General features: G+C 40.2%; 1 protein-coding gene across 11 annotated transcripts in view; it reads left to right on the top strand.

The window, feature by feature from the left end:
* The first annotated feature begins 3,650 nt into the window (after positions 1–3,650).
* The window catches only part of PIKFYVE (phosphoinositide kinase, FYVE-type zinc finger containing), a 76,147-nt gene continuing 63,923 nt past the window's right edge, over positions 3,651–15,874 (top strand). For 4 of the 11 annotated variants that reach the window (XM_068544565.1, XM_068544564.1, XM_068544558.1 and 1 more), the window contains exons 1-6: positions 3,657–3,817; positions 7,332–7,512; positions 9,094–9,243; positions 9,494–9,529; positions 12,282–12,400; positions 13,267–13,438. In XM_068544565.1, the coding sequence (XP_068400666.1) occupies positions 7,341–7,512; positions 9,094–9,243; positions 9,494–9,529; positions 12,282–12,400; positions 13,267–13,438 (649 nt within the window). In that variant the 5' untranslated portion in view covers positions 3,657–3,817; positions 7,332–7,340. Of the gene's footprint in view, positions 3,818–7,331; positions 7,513–9,093; positions 9,244–9,493; positions 9,530–12,281; positions 12,401–13,266; positions 13,439–15,874 lie in introns of all 11 variants that reach the window. The other 7 variants (XM_068544566.1, XM_068544562.1, XM_068544568.1 and 4 more) reach the window with 5 other exon arrangements.

The following is a 15,874-nucleotide window of genomic DNA, read 5'->3' as shown; positions in this document are numbered from 1 at the left end:
CTGAATCCTCCGCCGCGAAGGGGCCCCCCGGGCTAACAACCTAGGGCCCGGCGGAGTGAGTTTCCACGTCTGCAATAAAGGCAAACCGGGAACGGCGCGGCTCGGACCGATCCCCTTCCTTGCGCGCCCCGGCTGTGGGGTAGACTGGAACGCGCTTGGACAGAAGGAAAAGTGCCCTGGGCAAGCGTGACGTCGCTTTGGGGGCTTCGCGCAGCTGGAATGCAAAGGATTGAACAGTTGCACAAGCAGGCATGCTACAGTAAATTTCCGCCACCGCCGATGACTAAGTCTTTAGAGCTTCTGTAGCTATAATTTCAATTACTACTGCGTACTATAAATAAACGCAGTCATTTGCGTTAGAAGATAAGGATAATGAGATTATTATCTGGGTTCCAGAGAAGTTCAAATAAAGATCGGAAGTCTTAGGGAACAGTGGATTAAAAAAAAATTCTGTCCTCTGCAAGGAATTATTTTTTGTGTATTCCTTACTCTTGAAAACATGGAAGGAGGAGGAGGAGTATTTTCGATCGTGATTTGTAGGATAATCGCATGCTTGGTCCAGGATTCAATGCCCCCAAATTTATTTTTTAAAATTATCTCTAATATCGGGTTATTATTATCACTCTTATGAAGCGTACTATGCGAGGTGCATTTTGGTCACTAGAGGGCACTGGTATTTTTCCCAAGAGAAAAGGAAGAAGGAAAGCATACACACCCTCGCGCTTGTTGATTATTGAGATGGATTAACTGAAAATAGCGGTCACTTCCATTTATTCCTATAGAACTGATTATAGAGGTATATGGTCTTGTATTTTCATCTCTAGTTTGAGACTCCAAATCACCTGAGATTGTACATTTACTCTATATTATATCAGGCTCACGTTATTATCCCTTGTCCACTACTAAAATTATTTATATTCATTCTTGTTCCAGACAGGATTTAGGGCAACCTTCAAGATACATACAGTATAGCACGACAAAGGACATTGAATATAGGTGAGGAAAAGACAGAATAAATAGAGGAAATTGTACAGAACCAAGGTGAGTTTAATCACAAAATGTATTCCATCAAATCCTAAACAGTGCCAAAAGGAGGCTACAAATTTGGCTCTAAGCCAATATGGGAGGAAAGGTAACACTTAAGGGGGTCTCAGCATCTAAAACAGCGTTTCCTAAGTCAGTAATGTAGGAAGTACTTTTCAACTGAAAAGTTTTTTTGTAGATCCCGAGCAGTGACTTATATTAATATATACAGATATATGCTCCTTATGCTGGTAGCTCTCATACAACTATAAAATGACAAACTTATAGACAAAATGACTAGAAGCAATACTATAGAAAATATATTACCATTGTCAACATTAATTAAATGTAACAAACGATGTTTGGCTGAAATTAAATTACTCCTTGCAATTTGAATATGAAACTCACTGCTTACATTCTGGTTCTTTTGAATTTAGCTTGGCTTTTCCACTGGATGCCATGTGAGGATTCATTTAGAACACCAGTCTTCCAGACCCACAGACATAGGGAACAGACCTGTGGTTGCTGAGGGGGAGCGCAGGTGGGGTTGGAATGGATTGGGAATTTTGGGTTAGCACATGCCAACTATCATGTATAGAGTGGATAAACAACCAGGTCCTACTGTATATCTCAGGGAACTATATTCAATATCCTGTGATAAAACAGATTAGAAAAGAATATAAAAAAGAATGTATACACCTGTATAACTGAATCACTTTGCTGTACAGTGGACTATCTTTACTGGGCTATCCTGTTCATATGATCTCTTGGTCTAATTTATACTTTATTGTATGTTTATGAAATATTAACATCACCAGGCTAACTACAAGAGGGGGGAATTTTTTTGCTTGCCTTTGTTTTTGTTTCTGGAAGGCATAGACTTGAGCACGTTCACAGGTTAAGGAGGAAGAGTCATTGGAAAAAGAGGTTGAAGAGACGGCACAAACTTCTGTAATAGGGAAGACACTTTGTACTCTATTATGAGTTAATCACTAAAGAAATGTTGCCTGTAAGCTTAAATTATACATAATGGCCCATCTCTGGGAATCCTGCCTCCCAGGTAATGAGTATTAAGCTAAAATACCTTTGCTTAGCTCATAGGAAACATCCTGACCAGGCGGACCTGTGGATGGCTGCAGGGAGGAAGAAATTAACACATCTTGTGTGGAGACTGAGTGGAACCAGGAAATGTTTGACTTCACTCCCTCCCCTTTTAGTATAAAAGAAGCCTGAATTCTAACTCAGGCAAGATGGTTCTTTGGGGGCACGAGTTCACCATCTTCTTGGTTTGCTGGCTTTCTGAATGAAGTCGCTTGCCCCAACACCTCGTCTCTCGATTTATTGGCCTGTCGCGCTGCCAGCAGTTGGAGCTTGGACTTGGTGACACTCCCAGGGGAGAGAGGAGAGACTGGCTTGAGAGCTGGGAGGATTGAGCAGGAGAAGAGGCTCTTTTCTCCCAGAAATGAGGGCAGGAGTCAGGCCAGGGTGGATGTGAATGCAGGTAAATGCGATTGGGGTGGTTAGGTAGTTAGGGATCGCACCCAATACCTCGCTCGGCTATTTCACTCAGGTAGATGAGATTCTCTTGCTGAGAATGATAGTCAAGGTGGTGTTGGTGCGGAATAGCAGTAGTGAGGAATGGAAGAGGAAGTTGACTGCTGACTCCTAGGAAGATTGCTGAGGGGCTCAGCTGAGGGTGGTGACTGGCATTTATACCGCTATCAGCCTTCAGGCTTCCATGCTACTCTCCAGTGGCTGAAAAGACCCAGCTCAAGGAGAAATGGGTGGGAACTTGCCAAAACTCTTGGGGAAAATGGGTCTGCAGAGTTTAATTAAAACAGCACCTCACTTTGGGTTTCACTTCCTTTCTGACTGCCCCTGCCAAGTCCCATAATCCTGTCAGCAGGTTTTGGTATGTTCTCTTCAGCTAATGGCAAAACACTCTAGCAGGACAAAATGATGGATAACGCTAGCCCGGCCGAGCAATACGGGGCTTGGTAACTTTATTTGCGCCAGTCTTTGCAACACAAAACTTGAGTGAAAAAAATAGCTATAGAGCTAACATCACTTATTCCGGATTAGACATTGCGCCAAATGTCTACAAACATTTACGTACAATGTTTTACTTAATCTCCAAAAAACTATCTGTGAAGGGTACTATCATTAGCTCCGTTTTACAGATAAGAGGCTTGGAGCCTAAAGAAATTGGTAACTTAAGGTTACTTGGCTAGTTGTTGGCGGAGTCACCCAAGTCTGATAACAGTATTCGCTTTAGGCGCAAGTGTTACGCAAGTGAATGTCAGTCCGTAAGAACGCTGAGCGCTGTAACATATTATGAGTGCCCATATCATCGGGCACATACGGTAACCGCAGTCCAGCCAGCACCCATCCGGTGACCCGGACACTTGACGCTCACGCGCGCAGTCGCCGTGGCTTCCTCTAGGAAGGCTGAGGCGGCCTAATCTTGGTCAAGGTGTCGAGCACGACTCTATCTGGGCTCGACTCCTTCTGCCTGAGCGTCTGATCCGAACGTCGTGCGGGCGGAGCAGGGAGGGCGGAGCCGGCGCCCGGGAGAGTTACGGATTGGAGGGGAGGAGGAACAGGGGGCGGAGCCTGGGGGGGTGGCGGACAAGAGAAGCCGCAGCAACCATGTAAGCAGCTTTGCCTTCCGCCGTAACCGCCGGCTGCCTGAGAACCGCGGCACTGGGCTCTGAAGCTGCCTTCCTGCGCTTGGACCCGGTGAAGCGAGGTCTGGGGTGGAGGGTGGCCGGCGGGGCCGCGGCGGGAGGCGCAGGTAAGGGAGGGGGATGGCGCGCGGCCGGCTGGGCCTGAGAGTGGTGAAGAAGGCGGGTTTAGGAAGCTTTGGGGCCGGAGCGGAGGGGAAGTCTGAAGTTAAGGCGAGAGCTGGGGCTTTGCAGCCGCGGCTGCGGCCGAGGCTGGGCAAGGAAGGGCAGAGAACCTGTGCCCGCATTCAGGCGGCTCCCTTGATTCCCCGGCTGCCGCTTGTCTGGCGAGTGGGGAAGGGAGCCGGGTGGGGCTGTTCTGGAAGAGGTTTCCTTGGAAGCATTTGAAGTTCTCTTGCTCCTCTCTTGTCCCGTGTACTTGAACTTATTTCGGAGATGCATAGTCCAGCTCCTCCTCCCTCTGATGGATAAGCTCTGAGCCTGTGTTTCAGAGGTGTATGCGTAGGCTGGACAAGAAAGTTCCTCGTCTGCAGAAACGGTACCGCTAGTGGGGTTTCAAATATGTATATACCTCCTTAAATGCTTGCCTCTGCTCTTTGAGGCTATTCCATGTGTACCTATGTTTCAAAGTCTCTTGAGGAGAAGACTTGATTTCCCAGTTAGTATTTTCCCCTTGTTTAGAACGTTCTCAACAAAAGGATGAGAATGGAATATTTTTAGGAATTAGGGGTCTTCTGTTCTATTAGAAGTCACTGTTAAGGCATTCAAGAAATATGAGAAATGCTGGAATTCTGTATTAGTCCAGTTATTCCTGTTTATCTGGTGAGTGTATTTATTATATTATCCCGTACTGATTCAGTGCATCCTTTTGTAAAACTACTCCGATATTGACAGTAGAGGTGGTCTCTTGGTATATTGTAGTGTCTTATTTCTGATTTATTTGAGTCTTGATTTTTGGCACTCCCACTATCAGGATTCTTACATAAAAGTTTCTTAGTTCCTTTCGGTTAGATTCGAGTTTGTGACAAAGAAGGGCAGGTTAAGTTTCCTTTGCAGAGCAAGACTGCTTTCCTGTGTCCTCTCTTTTTCTTCTTTCTGGGAAGAATAATATGGATCATATGGTTTTCCTTTAGAAAACCTCCATCTGTTGGTATGTCGATCAAAAATTGAACAAAAAAATCTTTGTAGATGGAAACTAACATTTCTAGTATTCAGTTGTCCTGCATTGTTAGATATATTTTGAGTATTAAAAAAAAAAAAACACTGTACTTAGAAATGACTGAACTGATACTTGCATTTTTCTGTTCGCTAAAATTTTGGTTTGGCTGGTAGAGCAGGCTTATTTTCTAAATTTCAATTCCTGACAAGCCTTTTGATAGTGCTGAGTGGGTCTGCATATACTAGTCGCATTCAAGTGAGAAGAGGCAAAGTGCTGGTGATAACATGAGAGGTCTTTGAATGAGTAAGTGAATGCTTCTATTTACCTCTCAGATAGGAAAGCATCCTAGTTTATATCACAGACAGTTAGTTATTAAGCTACCACAGAATAAGAGTTGTAAGGTAGTTTTTTCAGGGTCCTGGTATTATTATGTAGTTATTAATATTCACTCTGTGTGATTGTATTGTTTTAGAAACTACACTGGTGAGTGTTTGCATGGTAATTTTTATCCTCACATCTTCAGAACCTAATAAAAGTTTCTGCATGGGTGACCCTTAGGTGTGATGCTAAGACTTTAGGAAGGTTGCTAACTCTCCTTCTCCTGTTACTTGTGTCAAAGTAGAATGTAGGATGTTCTCTGAGGCCTTCAGGTTGTTACTGCTGTCACATTATTCTTTCTCTCCAGGACCCTCTTTTTTTTTTTTTCCTCTTTTTACCTTTTTGAGTCTACACTTGATCAATCACCAGCTGATTTCCCAATCCTTTATGCTGGAATATGGGTTGTCAAGACACTTTAGAAGGACGTGTCCTTTCCCTCTTTCCTTCTTCCTGTTCTCCCCCTCCTCCTCCGCCTCTTCCTCCTCTTCGTCCTCTGCCCCTTCCTCTTCTCCTTCCTCTTTTTCTTCCCCCTCCCTCCATTCCAATAAACATTTGTTGCCAACATTCTCCTCATCAGTGCTTTTATTTTTGCTTTGTTTAATTAATAATCAATTAAAGTTTTAATTTGGCAGTGTCCTGAGTAGTTAGAATTCAGGTAGGCCAGAATTGAAAGTCTGGGAAGAGCTACAAGATAATTTTGCTCTAAAGACTAATTCTGTGCCTTTTATGGGCAAGCACTCTGCTAAACGTGCTTCACATATACTGTCCCATTTAATCACCCTAAGCCTCAGTTTCCACTATGTAAAATGAAGATGGTAATACATATCTCACAGGGCTCTTACCCAAATTTACTCAGCTAAGATATTTCAGAGTCAGAATTTGAAACCAAGAGTGTCTGCCTCCAAAACCAATGCAAACTCGAAATATCTCTTTAATTGAAAGAAGAGGTAATTAAATAAAATGCTGCCCTCAGGAAAAAATAAAGAGTAATTCTGGGGTAAAACTTGGCATCTAGTTACAGCTCTACCACTGACTAGCTATGTGACCCTCGAGAAAGTTGTTGGAGGTTCAGTGTACGTTGGTTGCTTCAGAGGTAAAATGTGGTAATAAGCCCAGCTCTGTAACTTTCAGGCTTTTATAAAAATGAAATGAGATGGTAGATAGGATTTTGAAAGTGAAAAGCATTTTGTAAGAGTGTAGTGTCCTCCTTGTAAATATAAATTAGATTACAAGCTATAGCATTTTAATGAGTTATGCATAATTCATGGTCTTCTCTTTGAAGTATTAATCAATATGGCAGAAAATAGACATCAGTGCTTTTCTGTTACCTGCATCTGGTGATGTGGTTAGCTTTACAGCTTTGGTTGAATTATAATTTTTGGTTATTTAAAAAAAAAGCCCTTTAAGATCTTCATTTTAATGCCTATGAATTTAGGCTTAAAAGGAGAAAAACCAGGCTCCTGTGCCTAGGAGGACATATGATGGGGATCAATCAGCTTGTTGATTTGGATAGTTCTTATAGGTGATGAGGCATAGTTTGAGGTAACTTTTGAGGTTATATAGAAATGTCGTTAAGGGATGACTATTTCATTTCCTGTTCTTGGAAATATTCATTTTTTATATTTTTTTGAAAGAAAACATTGAAATAAGTAAAGTAAAACTTTGAGGAATTTGTATGCTTGTGTAAAACCAGTTTTCCCCCTTTAAAAAGCTATTTTTTCAAAAAAAATCTTAAAATGAAAACTACATAAATCATGTGAAAAACCTCTTTTTTCCTTTTTGCCTGCTCACATTTATGCCTTCAAATTTCTAATAATTTTGGTATTTTTCTGTATTTGAATAGTAATTTTGAAAATGAGATTGACTATATGTTCCTAGTTTTAGGTAATTGAGACTCTTCCTTATGATCTAGACTTCAGTGTTTTCAAGTCTTAATTTGGAGTGTATGCTGAACTAGATTTATTTACTCATTGGTTTTTTTAGGTCTGAATTTTTGAAGTCAGATTTCTAGATATTTGGATGCTGTTTGGAATCAACCTTTGGGCTTCCTGAGGAACTTACTTTTGCTTATTTCTTTTGTTTACTAGACTCATGAAATGGCCACAGATGATAAGACTTCCCCTACATTGGACTCTGCTAATGATTTGCCTCGATCTCCTACTAGTCCTTCTCATCTCACACACTTCAAACCTTTGACTCCTGATCAGGACGAACCTCCTTTTAAATCAGCGTATAGTTCTTTTGTAAATCTCTTTCGATTTAACAAAGGTAAGACTTATTCTTAAAGATCAGAGCCCCTACCATCTTGATTCTCTGAAATTCTCTTGTTCAGCTTTCATGCTGTGTCTTTGCAAGAAAGTGAAATATTAACAAGGAGGTAGCTTTATAATCATAGGTCACTGGGGTTAACTGCATAAGAAGAGAAAGCTAGAATTTTCACTTTAATCTTATTAATTATTGGCAACTGAAGATCAGAATTGAAAACTAAATGTTAAAAGGGGGTCTCTTTTTAAAGAGAAGTTAACATTCTTTTTTTTTCCTTTCTTAATATATCTCAGTTTTCTTAAGTTCATAGAATGGACTTTTCTCTTTTAGGGGTTAATAGCCAAAAGATTTTAATTAAAGCGATGAAACTAAAGGACCAGCACATGGGAGGAAGGGTTCATATTTTTCAAAAATTGAAAGCTGTCAGCAGGCTTGTTGTTGATCTGTTAAGGTACACATTTAATGACACCAAATGAAAAGATAATTTTAAAATGAGCTCTTCTTAAGTAATATATTTTTTACTTGTTAGAAGAATTAAAAAAAAAAAAAACATGGCCTACATCTTTTGCTTTATATTTGCCTGTATTGTTTGAAATGTGTTAGAAAGTAATCCCTCTAGTTGTAGCGGATTTGGGGGTTAATAGTTTAATTAACTCAGTAGAAATTTTAATAGTATTAACTGACTTTTATTAGCAGTCATGTTTAAAGCTCTGTAAAACCTGTTAGTCCATTTTGAAGACAATAATCTTTTTTTTTTTTTTAAGGAAACTGCAACAATCTTATTTTTTAGAATAGTTTTAGATTTATGGAAAAATTAGGAAAATAATACAGGAAGTTTTCATATACCCCTACACCCAGTTTCCTGTGTTATTAACATCTTACATTGGTAGAGTACGTTTATTACAATTAATGAACTATTATTGATACATTATTAGTAACTGAAGTAAGTATTTTATTCATATTTCTTCAGTTTCTACCGAATGTCCTTTTTCTGTTCCAGGATCCTGTCTAGGATACGTTACATTTAGCCATTAAATGACAGTAGTCTTTTTATTTAGCATATATTTATTGAGCACCTACTATCCACTGGGCACTATTTTAATAGTACAAGGGATCTATCCCATAAATAAAGCGGAACAACAAAAAAAATCACTGCCTTCTTGTGGAGCTTGCATTCTGTTTCCTTAAATATGCTCAAGAAATTTCTAATGAAAAGTAAAACAGGGACTTCCCTGGTGGTCCAGTGGTTAAGACTCCGTGATCCCAGTGCAGGGGGCCTGGGTTCGATTCCTGGTCAGGGAGCTAGATCCCACATGCTGCAACCAAGACCCGGCTCAGCCAAATAAATAAATATTTAAAAAAAAAAAAAAAGTGAAACAAACTGAAGGTCACATATACCAAGGATGTAACTTTGCCACCTTCTTTGAATTTCTCTCTCTTTTTTCTTTAAGAAAAACCTAATTTTTACTTAGGCATGTAATACAAGTACACATTCTTTCCTAAAAAATTCTCATCTATTTCCTTCTCTTTGCTGAACTCTGAGTCTTAGTTTTTCCAATAATTCCAAGCTTTTGTTTGCTGCAGAGAGAGGAGAAGGGGCTCAGGGAGAGCAACAGTCTCTGAGTGGAAGTTGGACCAGCCCTCAGCTCCCTTCAAGGACACAATCTGTGAGATCACCTACACCTTATAAAAAACAGCTTAATGAGGCGCTCCAGCGGCGATCTTCAGTGTTAGGTATGACACTGTTCTCGTTTCATTCCTCTCTGTGTGTTAGACTTTTCCCACAGTCATTGTGTTTTGCAGGTTGTTTATTGACTTAACTTTTTTGCTATTTGGAATAGTCAGGTGCTCTTAAGAATTAATGAAACTGTTACCTGGATAACTGTTGATACCTAAACAAGAGTTCTTAAACATTTCATTAAACTTTAGGCAAGGCAGAGCTTTCTTTGACTGTTTTTTGATTAATTACTTGCTTGGGTTTCAGCAGAGGACAGTTTGCGACACCCCCAGGAGAACACAGGTTAGTTTCAACTTTGTGACTGACTGCTGCATCTATTCTTGGGGTGGCCAGTGTAATGTGATGTGCATGCCTCTGGCTGCAGAAGTCTCTCAATTCCATTAGTGGGCTGCCACTTGCTCTTGGCCTTCTGTCCTTGTCGGGGTGCACACTGTCAGTGTGGCTGGATAAGCTGAGCTCCTCTTGCCTGTTTGTTCTCCGTCCTGGTCTGCTATGTGGTCATGTCCTTCATTTTCATGCTGTTCTGTTGAGTACAGACTGGGATCAGCCTGAATCCACAGACTAGATAAAGTGAGTTGTTTTATGTTTTATTTCTGTTAGATTATTAAACTCAGTGCAGTGGTTTGCCCAACTCAAGGTGACAGGAGAAAGGCAATGAGAGGTAGCATAAGAGAGGGAAAGGGATGTAGCATTGGAAATCAGGTGTCCGTGAATGTCAGATCCTGCCTTGTCTGACAAGTCTTCCCCATGAGGTCTTCGAGTGAAAGGTAGGCAGGCACAGGTGATGGTTGTTGGCAGAAGGATATTTTATTGCTAGTTGAGACTTGGCTCAGAACCTTCTTCTGGTGGGTCAGAGGAGAAGGAGAAACCAAGCAGAAGAAGAGTTTCACGCTAAGGACTGGAGCGGAGCTGGCTGTATCACCTCTGTAGGTTTCCCAGGGCAAAGGGACTCAGCCTGGGTCATATCAGCTGTTTGGAAGGAAGAATCAGAAGGTAGGAAGGGGGAGAGAGAGAAGTGAGCTCTTTACTCCAAATGGATGGAGGGAAGAGACCATCCCCACTTTTAACCTTAAACTCTCCTTAGCTCTTGAACCTGGCCTGTGTCAACACTCCTATTTTTGTTAAGGGAGCTCTTTTGACTAAATCCTATACTGAGTCAAGCATAGGATTTCTTTGTTTATAAAATTGAGGAGTTGGACTAGAATCTAATCATTTAGGGGTTACAAACTGACAGCCTACCAAACCTTGCCTTGGTGTTTTGATAAACTTGAATTTAAATATCACTAGGTGGAGCTTGTAATGTCTAGTTTGCTGCAATCCCCACCATTCCTTACTGTCTTTTATCAAGTCCACTTGATTCTTTGATTCTGCCTTAGCTGCTAGAGGCATTTGAGTTTCACAAGCCTGGGACTGTTTTACCAAACTTTTCCTACTAAAAGGCTGTGATTCCACAATCTACTAGCTCTGTGACCTTGGGAAGTTATTTAATTTTCTAATATTCATTTTACAAGGGAAGCAACTAAGATGATTTGCTTGAGGGCAGAGTGCTAGACCAGATTTTCTCTCATGTTTCTTTCATCTTCATCCATGATGAAACCATCATCTGTTGGTTCCAGGAACAGTCTTGCTCCTGCTTTTTCTGTGGATGATGCTGTTTTTACTTTCTCATACTCCTAAGTGGCTAAATGCAAGGGGCTTCACAATTAATTGTTGCCTGTGCATGGGAGCACAGCCTTACTGTTCTAACAGCTTCGTCTGTCTCCTTTTTCAATTCGTAAATCATGGAGAGTTGGTTTATCATAGAGACTCAAGAACAATTTGGTCATTCTAATACACATACATTTTTATTCTAGTAATAACACATCTGAGGTATCTGCTGAAATTAAGATATTATTTATAGAAAGATAAAGTTTTCAAAGTTTTCTAACATAGGTGCTGTTTAGATAATTATTTCCGTAATTAATATCTTGGAAAGTTCTTCGTCAATTTAGATTTAGATACCAACTTCACATTTTTTGTAATCTTTTCTTTCCCACTCAACCAAAACAAAGAACACCTAAATCTAATCTAGCAAACAAGTGAGTTTGGGAAGGATTTAGAGAGGGCTATTTTCCATCTTGCTTTACCATAGGTTATTAGGGTAATGAGTTTAAGCTAATAAGGATGTTCATCCTTTTTGTCAAGCCACCTCTACTTCATCCTTAGGTTTAATAACTGCTGGAGCCAGGAATAGGTAGAAACTTCAGTTGTAATCTTGCTCTAAAATAAGGAAATGATACATGACAGCTTTGGTGGACACAAAGCTGGAACATGGGCGTGTTTTATTATTGACAGGACTGGCTTCAGTATTGCTGTTTCAGGAGCAAGTGATCCCGTCTAGTTTGGAACTGTAAGAGTAGGGAGGTGGCAGGGAAGGGTAGCATTGGGGTTCTAGCAATTCTCTGGGGAAGAGAAGTCTGCTTGGACATTGGTGAAGGGAAGTTTGTGGATAAATTACCATCCTGGATGTTCTGAAGTCTGTCAGACTATGGGGTTGGCTATTAAACTCCTTTCTGATGATCTACTCCACGAGCCTTTGGGTTTGTGGTCTGCAGACTGAACTGAACTGTTCAACCCTGTCGCTGACCTGTTTGACTGTAGAGACTGGGCTAGGATAACACACGGGAATTGCTTTTCCTTCTGTTAAATTTCTTGCAGGTATTTCTAGCAGGACCGAAGGGCCCAAGAAATCATTAATGAATTTTGGGCCATGTTAAGTGATGCTCCCATCCAGGCCTTAAAATCATCAGTGGTCTCAGACAGTGTTTGTCTCAGGTAGCCCTCATTTGCTTGTGAAGCAGTGTTTCACATGGTAATAAGAAACACTTTCAACAGCCTCTTACCCTTATAGAGACTAGTTTTAACTTTCAGTCTGTGTCACTGGCTGGGAGAACGTAAGTATTGATATATGCTAAAAATAAGAGGTACTTTGCATTGGTACTAGAGACTATTAAGGTAGTTTTTTGTTTTGTTTTGTTTTGTAAATCTGACTCAGATACCAGAAGGAAGGCAGAACCTGCCTTTGGAGGTCATGACCCTCGTACAGCTGTTCAGCTCCGAAGCCTCAGCACAGTATTAAAACGCCTCAAGGAAATCATGGAGGGGAAGAGCCAGGTACTGTATAGAGGCTTTAGAAGATTACTTTTTAAGCACTTACATGGGGACCATGCGGTACTCACTAAAAATGGTACAATGCCACTTGAAAGAAAGTTCAGTTAATACTAACTTCACCTGTGGACACCATATTTTTTACTCATAAGTTCCTAATTTTAATTTATCAATTTTTTTCATTTTATGGATTGTGCTTTTTGTGTTCTGTTTAAGAAATGTTTTTCTAGCCCGGGGCAGTAAATATTCTCCCATAGTTTCTTTAAGAAGCTTTATTATTTGTGTGAAGTATATGGATCAAGATTCATTTTTTTCCCCATGGATGTCCAGTTGGACCCAGCACCATTTTTTAAATTTTTAAAATTTATTTATTTATTTATTTATTGGCTGTGCCACACGGCATGCGGGATCTTAGTTCCTGGACCACGGATCGAACCCGTGTCTCCTGCAGCGGAAGCGCAGAGTCTTAACCACTGGGGAAGTCCCAGCACCATTTTTTTTTTTAAAGACCACCCTTCACTGACTGCATTACAGATCTTGTCAGAATCCACTTATATGTGTGAGGGTGAGTCCATATATGTCCAGGGCTCTCCTTTTTCTTCCACAGCTCCATTTTTTCCTTCCACTAATACTCTGTCTAAAATTACTGTAGCTTTGGAATAAATCTTAATGGCTGACATTATACGTCCTTCAGTTTATTCTGCTTCAAGATTGTTTTGGTCATTTTGACCTTTTGCATTCCCATATGAATTTTAGAAATAGCTTGTTAATTTCTGCAAAAGAAATCTAGGATTTTGATTAGCATTGCATTTGCCATTGCATTTTAATAATCAATAGTTTCAAGAAGCCTTCACACATTTTTATTGTTACAGGATAGTGACCTGAAGCAATACTGGATGCCAGATAGCCAGTGTAAAGAGTGCTATGACTGTAATGAGAAATTTACCACTTTTAGGCGCAGACACCACTGCCGACTGTGTGGGCAGATTTTCTGCAGTCGTTGCTGCAATCAAGAAATCCCTGGAAAATTTATGGGTTATACAGGTAAATGAGCTGTATTGACAAGTTTACAATTTTTAAAGGTCATAACAATAAGATAGTTATAATACAGTACCCATGTTAAGTCATTTTTTAAATTTTGGACATGATTTGTGAGTTATGGGGGGTACAAACATGAGGGAGACATGGCTTTGCTTTTAAGGACCTTATAGTCAAATAATAAAGTAGATGGGGATATTCATAAATAACATGAGTAAAAGACAGTGTATCATAGATGCTACCAAAAAACCATGGGACCGTTAATGTTTATTAGACAAGTTGGTTGGAGTGATCACTAATTTATATTATTATGAGAGTTTTTATTTTACAAAATACAGATATTCCTTGAGTTATATGACAGTGTGCTTTAACAAATTGCATTTACTCATATTCTTCCCTAAATTTTAGTAATATAGAGATTTAAAATTATTTCTTGAAGCCGAAAAAAACTAAACGGTGTGTGTAGTGATTAGGGAATGGAAGTAGAAGGTGGGCAGAAGTTACCAAAAAGAGAACACTTCTCTTTTTTTTAAAGTATATATATGTGTGTGTATATATATATGTGTGTGTGTGTGTATATATATATAATTTTTAAAAAATATTTATTTATTTATTTTGGCTGCGCCAGGTCTTTAGTTGCAGCATGCAGGAATCTTTTAGTTGCGGCATGCGGGATCTTTAGCTGCGGCATGTGAACTCTTAGTTGCGGCATGTGGGATCTAGTTCCCTGACCAGGGATTGAACCCAGGCCCCCTGCATTGGGAGCGCAGTGTCTTAGCCACTGAACCACCAGGGAAGTCCGAGAACACTTAGTATCTCTCTCATGTTATTTTTATTATCATGTAGATCTTCCTTTTGGCCTTACTCACTTTAAAAAAAAAGATTTTTTTTTTTAACCTAAACTGCTTCAGAGTTCAGACCCCAGTTATCTTTCATCCAGATTATGGCTGCAGCCTTTAAAAGATTTTTTTACCTTTAGTTTTTCCCTATCTTGAATTCATTTTTCATACTCTAGTCAGTATCTTGTTAAATGCTAATTTGATCATGTCAAATTCCCTTGTGTAAAACCCTTTCAGAGTTCTCATTACCTTTAGGATAAAATCCTGTCTTGTTAATATGGTTGGTGTATGGATTCCCTAGGGCTTTCTTAACAAAATACCACAAACTGAGTGGCTTAGGACAGACAGAAATTTGTTGTCTCACAGTTCTGGAGGCCAGAACTACCATAATAGCCCTCATTCCACAGGTCAGGAACAAATGTAGGGATTTTGTCATTTGCTGAGTATGTCTATTCCAATTATATATTCTAGAACTGAGGGATAACCACAAATGGGTTCGGGGACTCACTGAACCCACTGTAAGATGGACCTAAGCTGGAACTCTGTTGATCACCTGACCTCTGTAAGCCCCTGCTGTGACTTGAAACTATAGTAACATTTTGAGCCTCTTGGAATTAGTGTTAATTCAGTGCCAAAGTCCAGTCATCTCCTAAAAGTTTGACTGTTACCTTTTTCTCAATGCACTGTCACTCTGGTGAAAGGCTATAGGTCCTTTGGGGAAGCCTTTTAGGAAGATAAACAGTATACATTTTTTGGCAGTGTAGTGGGGTCCTTCCTCAAGGTGACCCAGCCTCCCTTCATTCAAGGAATTCTGGGTCTGTAAATGGCTTAAGTCTGAGAATTGGTTGAGGGGTCATGACTCTTTGATTCAAGTTTGAGTTTTGTTCACTTGATCTAGAACTCTTTTTCTTATACAAATTCAGTAAGAGTTTAGAAGACTGCCCATTTACTTTTAGGAACACCATGATGAGATGTGTCATAGATCTCTGTATATGTTACACTATTCTGCTTACAGCTTTGACTCTGATGTCTGTTCTGGTAACATGCCTACCTTGTCTTTGGCGATTAAATGCCACCACTCTGCCCCTGCCAGCCTGGGATCCAGTGGTCCCCAGTGTGTTTAGATTACCCAGTTCAGCACCAGCAGTTCCCACTATAATGGGTGACTGCAAAGCTCTACAGGGATGCTGGGGCTCCCCTCACAAATTTTTTTTCTCATAGTCATGGTGAAAGGTATGTTCCCTGGATCCTCCTGGGGCAAGTGAGCAGATCTTACTTGGTAAATCTGCTCTTAACAGTCTCCCTAAGCTTTTGGATCCCTTCCTTTATAGCATTCCAGGGTAATTCTGGCATTTCAACTTCATTTAGTATAGGACACTTTTGGTCCATGTTTTAGCCAACCAACCAATTAACCAGACTGTTAGAGCCCCTTTGAACACCTTGAGCTATAACATTAAATCCAGAATCTCTGCTTAGTGGGTCCATATCAATAGATCCAGTTTGATCTGACTTTATGTTCTTTCCAGTATTATTCTATACCCTTGGTAGCCATTCCCACACGTATTCCCTGGGTTTCTCTTTGTCTAAATTGGAAAATCATGTA

Source organism: Eschrichtius robustus, chromosome 5 (genome assembly GCF_028021215.1).
Source record: "Eschrichtius robustus isolate mEscRob2 chromosome 5, mEscRob2.pri, whole genome shotgun sequence".
NCBI classification, from domain to species: domain Eukaryota; kingdom Metazoa; phylum Chordata; class Mammalia; order Artiodactyla; family Eschrichtiidae; genus Eschrichtius; species Eschrichtius robustus.
Note: the sequence above shows the minus strand (reverse complement) of the source record. Positions and strands in the feature narration are given on the sequence as shown.